The sequence below is a fragment of the Lactuca saligna genome, chromosome 6, assembly GCF_052625555.1.
Source record: "Lactuca saligna cultivar CGN05327 chromosome 6, ASM5262555v1, whole genome shotgun sequence".
In the NCBI taxonomy this organism is placed as follows: domain Eukaryota; kingdom Viridiplantae; phylum Streptophyta; class Magnoliopsida; order Asterales; family Asteraceae; genus Lactuca; species Lactuca saligna.
In genome coordinates, this window is record NC_136422.1 from 122,838,885 (window position 1) to 122,844,977 (window position 6,093).

Sequence of the window (6,093 nt, forward strand, 5' to 3'; positions counted from 1 at the left end):
CGCACAAACCCACGGACAAAACACCCACCATACATATATACTTCGAACATGGAGGAGGATGACGGCGGCAATGAAAAGACCGGTGAAACGAACCAGCGATTGCGACTGTGGTGCTCCGATTCTCGACTTCTTCTTCTCGTCAGAAAGCCAACAACGACAGCAGCAAGGCGGCACGGGATGCGGCGGCGGACGAACAATGGAATAAGAGGGTGGTGCGGCGTCGGAAACTGAAGAGACGAGAGTAGCGGTCGCAACATCCCGATGAGTGGCAGCGACGATCCACAGCAGCAACCTCCAACGACCTTGCATACTTTCCGGCGTAGGGGAATTGGCTCCGGCGGCTGGAAGTTGAAGAGGTGAGGGTGGCTGCTGGAGATCTTCCGATGATGGCGGCTGCCTTCATGCCAGGGTTAGGGTTATCATGCGATGGGTTTTATACTCCCGTAGCCTATCACACGTTTCTCCATAACAACACCTTTGGTCCCTGCCTTTTCTTATTCTTTCAAAATGAGGCCATATTTTACCCTTTCTACCCTAACCTCGGAAATCCTTTTCAAATTCGACCCTTAAATTACCAAACAGCCCCCATAGTCTTAATTACAACATAATTGACCTCTCCACCTCATTTCCTTTTTAAAATTAATTCCAAGTAATTACCACGGAGTCCCTGTCTTCATAAATATTTATAAAATGGTTCCCATACACACACTATTAACCCCCGACTTATGGAAATGTGGAAATTAACTCCTCCAACCCAACACCCTGCATATAATTATTTATTTTAGGCTACCATTCGTTCATTAATTTATTTATTTAACTAATAAATAAACTGGGTTTTACAGTAATCCAACTGTTAACCGGATGCAATGGCCTTATATATACAGTTACAAAGAGTCTGAAACAAACTCTAAAAACTATAATAGCCAGGAAACCCATGAAGTTGTATGTTTCATATGAATTATTTATTCCTATCATTTTTGAGATATTATTAATGGTTTAAAGAAAAGACTCTAGAATAAAACAAGTACTTACAAGTTTATTGATTAATATCAGTTTTTCTCTTACATAGGTGGGAAGAAATTTATAGTTGTTGGTTAAGCTCCGAGAATCAAGAGATTCATGTGATAGATTTTTTGTTGCCATTCAAATTTTTAGTTGCAATTATTTTACTTTCCTATCAATTATTGTTATATTAGGAGCTATATTGTCATGGTTCTTATATAGAGGAATGGTAGATAGGATTATTTTAATCATCTCCTTTTTTCATTACTTTTCACATCAACATAAACCAGCCATTATAATCGTTCAAGATCATCCATTTAATATAGCTTTCTTCAGGGTTTTTTTTTTTCTTTTTGTTTTAAGATTTGATATGCATCGTATGAAATGAAGACATAGAGATTACTTTCGATCTGGCTTTAGCATCACTTGATAAAGCGCACTCAAATTTTCCAAGATTTTGGGTCCTAGAATCAATCAATAGAAATGAGTTAAGCCATATAAAAATATTTCTGAATGAAGGCTCAGCAACATCCACGCCCCAAATCTTATTCCACTGTTACATATACATTTTATTTTCCACTCAAAAGGGTCGCTTTTAAGTGAATAGCAAAGCAACTGTGTTGTTTTTATTTTTTATTTTGAAAATGAAAAAATGGATTAGATAGAATAATAGAAAGGATAAAAAAGTGTAATGATCATACATTGACACGATGTAAACCGACTTTAAACTTACACCATTTGTGATCATTGGATGAGTGAAAATTATTGATGGTTTAAAAGTCGGCTCTTAGCCTCTTAAGGCATTCATAATGCATTGAACTTCATAGAGTTTAATGGATTGTTACATCATCATTCTACGATCCATATAATTCTATAATATTTTTCTTTACAATGTATTGAACACCACAAAGTTCAATAGAATGTTATAAAATGCAATTTATAGTAAATATTTAATAATAAAAACATTCTTTTTTTCCATTGAAGAGTTCAATGGCCATTGAACTCCAAATCTATTGAATGCCAAGGTGGCATCTCACAGTGGTTGAGCTTTATCCATTGAATGACACATGAACTTGCCACATCATTCAACTCTCCCATTAAACTCACCATTATGGATGCTCTTATAGGCATTCCAAATAAATCTAAAGGTAGTTATAGCAATTAACAATAGACATTTTCAAAATTCGAAAAGCTGAAAACAAAAGAACCCCCAAAAAAAACAAATTAAGTGGTTACAGGGGAAACATTTGAGAAGCCTCAAATTGATTTTATGATGCAGTATCAAGAATTAAAAACATTCTTAAAACTAATACATAATTAATCTCCTTGATACAAATGAATCTTTTATCTTCACCACACACCAAAAAAAGTGAAAACCCGGAAGTCAAACCTGATATCATATAAAAATACAAATCTCTATAAATTGTCCTTGCGATCGTATTCTTCTATGAAAACAGAGTTATGTGGTGTTCTATTGTGAACAATGATTTATCGGGAAAGCCAAAAGGACCAGAAGACATATGTACATGTCTTCTTCGTTGGAAAACATGTATTGATCCAAAGAGGCGATGGGACAACTTAAAAAGTGTTGCGATTGAAACTCAGGCGCTAACCACATTGCATCTAATTGCAAATGGAGAGCTATTAAGATATGGGTTTTTTACTTTTTTTATATATTATAAACCACTATGAATGCGATGAATCAACTACAAGATCTTTGTCTATAACTTTAAAGGACTAGTCCTCAGCCTTTAGCAATCAGCATGCAAGAATGCAAGATAGTCTTAATAAGCAATCCAGCTAGCTCAAGCTCTGATTCAAATGCTCCACCAGTTATTAGAGTATAAACATAAGTACAAAGATTGTTAACAAAAGTGGAAAGGAAGAGAGATCAACCAAAATGAGATTAATCTTACCTGCCATTCATCAATCTACATGGCAGCACTCCAACATATTTCATTATTATATATCATCAGAGCGTACACTTATATTGCAATTGTAAAAGATAACGAACTATGATGACATAATAAATATTTCAAAACAAGATAGAAGAGACGTAAATCAAAGTTACAGATTTCCACAATTGGAAGATAAAAGAGTCATTACCTTGGAACAAATGGATACATTCCACACGCCACAAAAGAAGAGCCCAAAACCTCTATAAAATCTACCAGAAGGCATTATATTTTTCTCATTAAGATTTGGATACATGTACAATATCACACATTCACACAAAAAGCAGTAAGACAAGATAACAATTACCTTTTAATACTTAAATAACTCTACTTCAGGTGATAAAACTACTAAAGCAAAATAGCAGAAGTATCTTTTCAACCAAATAAAAGCATTTCGATAAACTGCCGACTAATGACTTCATTAATGTCACCTCAAACAACATATGCAACTTACCTTGCAAAATTACAAGAAAACAAAATCATGTATTTGATTATTCTAATTCAATCCATATGGGTCTTGATTGATTTTGTATCCAATTTCATATCACTTTGTTCTGCCTAAATTTTAATATTTACCGAAACTATATAGAAATATTTTTAGAACCTATCTTGTAGTGTGTCAAGAAAATCAATTATCCCACTTCGACTTCTTATTCAGCCGACCCTCGCAAGTCGCCATATCAACAGCAACTGAGACTGGGTTTGATCCACCACCCCGAAAAAGAAAATCAATCTTTTGGATTTTCTTTTTCTCTTCGTCTTTTCTCTTTGCTTCTCTCTTCAAATCAAAATCAGCATCGATTTCATCATAAAAGTCACTTTTGTCACAACCATGGACGTTAAAAACATCCTTACTCAAGCAAGATCCTATCTCATCGATGTTATGATAAGTCACAGCGTGTGTCAAGAAATCCGGGTTACGAAAATCTTTCCTGTTACGCAATTCAGAATTAAAGCTTCTCCCCGTTTTCTTCTTTATTAACAGAAACTTAATGAACTTTTCTTGCAATTTATCAATAATTGCTTGTTGAACTGCAGGAGACGGATGTGTCAAATTACCAATAGAGTCCGGTGTTGTATTATCATTACCAGAATCCAAATTAACAACAGCACCCTTAATGATATTGGTATTATTAAGGGTCTCTGAATCATCGTTCGTGTTGCTGCCATTGTCTCTCTCAACATCTTCTTCGATATCGTCGTCTTCGTCGCCATATATAGAAAGAAGGGAGATACCTTCTGATTCCTTCTTCTCCGGCGCCATGGAAAGATTGAAACACGGGTACGGGTTGCAATGGATTGAAAAGAGTTTTGAAGATGTAAAACTAGGGTTTTGGTGTTCAAACGTAGGTTTTGAATTTTTTATACTTAAAAATCAATTTGATATGGTAAAAACGAATAAACACTTCTTTTGGAAAACAAAACCACTCACAAAAATCGGCTAATTAATCGACATCCGTTAGTTTAAACTACTTTTGTACGTTACCCACAAATTCAATCATCTCACTTACGAAAGAAGCACTCATAAATTACAAATAAACAAATTATTAAAAAAAAAAAAAGAGAGAACAAAAAAGTAGGCATGGTTTACCAACAAAAAGAAAGGCGGTTTCTACGTACAATTTTCAAGATTTAATTCTTTTAAAATTTAAATGATGTGGTAGGTAGATGTATCGGATGGTGTGTAGAAAAAAAAATAAAATAAAATAAAATACCCGCTATAGACAAAAAAGGTGAGAAATTTAAAAATTTAAACAGAAAAAAAAAAATTCCAGCTATAGACATGCATTCCACGGAGGACCCTCTACGGACCTCCGTGGAATGACGTAATCTCTGCGAAGTGGTCGAAAAATAGGTTGTTAGCCTTTTTAGTCTTGCTCCGCGGAGAGAGTAATGCCTCCGCGGAGGGAGCAATTTGAAAGTCATAAATTAGTCTGCGGAGGGGTCGACGCGAAGCTCCGCGGTGAGAGTAATGCCTCCGCGGAATGGGTGTTTGGAGCAGATTTTTAAGAGTTTTTTGATACAAAAGTTTCTTTTTCATATGTTTGTTTCACTAGGTTAAAACCCGTGTAATACACGGGGTTGATTACTTAAATTAACAATAATAAATGATAAATGACTTAGTATAAAAAATAAATAACAAAATTCAAATACATGTAAATCTATAAAAACTAAGAAATAATATTCACATTGTTTTATCTTCCCTAAAATTTTAGTGACAAACCTAATTATAGAACATTAAATTTCGGATGACTTGTTTGAAAGTACATTGCCAAATGATAGATTCCTAATTATAGCATTGTACTTTGAAAGTACATTGCTATAATTTGGATAACCAAAAGTAAAAGATAACAATTACAACAATGTATTTTCAAAGTACAATGCTATAACTTTTGTAATTAGTCACTATATTAACGTAAAATCACTAAAATAAACAAATATTGAAACCTCTCTTTGAGTTTTTATGTTATTATGTGCAAAAATTATGTAAAAAGCTTCAACATTTTGTCAATTTTTACACCGGTTTTTGTGATCAAATTAGTGTGCTCAAATTGAGTTGCATGACCGCCATTCTTTGTTAATGTAGTCTAGTTATCTTCCCATTTAACAAAATCTGTTGTTCCAAGTGTAAGAATTGGTTATGCACAAAATCTGTAGTCTAGTAATCATCAATTTTAATGATAGGAGTTGGGAGGAAAAAAGAAGAATGGAAAATAGCTAAATGATTAATATCTTAAAACTCTAAATACATTAAACCGGATTTTTTTGGCTTAACCCAATAAGTCAAAAAGAAACAACCACTTGAAATCTCTGGTAACAATTTTGAGCTTACATATATGTATGTGATCAGGAACAGGAAGAGATGATGATACCTTTAGACACCTTAAAGGTGTTCTTCATTTAATTGGTGTTGAATCTAAAGAACACATTAACAATTTATAAATAATGTTTTAAAAGATTGATGACATTGCACTTGATCTAAATGGATGTAATCACATAATAAAAATCATCAACCTTATTTATACAAAAAAAGTGACAGTTTTGCCCTTCGACGAAAATGATTAAAACGATAATCTCTAAGGAACAAAAAAGTATTGTTAGCTTTTTTTCCCATGCTTTAATTGATTAAGGATTA

The 6,093-nt window shown here is 33.7% G+C and overlaps 1 protein-coding gene across 1 annotated transcript; it reads right to left on the reverse strand.

The window, feature by feature from the left end:
- Positions 1-3,435: 3,435 nt before the first annotated feature.
- LOC145003225 (uncharacterized) lies at positions 3,436-4,328 on the reverse strand. The gene has a single exon (XM_078962352.1). It carries the CDS (start codon positions 4,219-4,221, stop codon positions 3,586-3,588), a length of 636 nt encoding a protein of 211 aa, XP_078818478.1. The 5' UTR covers positions 4,222-4,328; the 3' UTR covers positions 3,436-3,585.
- Positions 4,329-6,093: the final 1,765 nt, after the last annotated feature.

Bases quoted from the DNA above. Each gene is read 5' to 3' on its own strand.
- LOC145003225 (XM_078962352.1), bottom strand. From the start codon at position 4,221: ATGGCGCCGGAGAAGAAGGAATCAGAAGGTATCTCCCTTCTTTCTATA.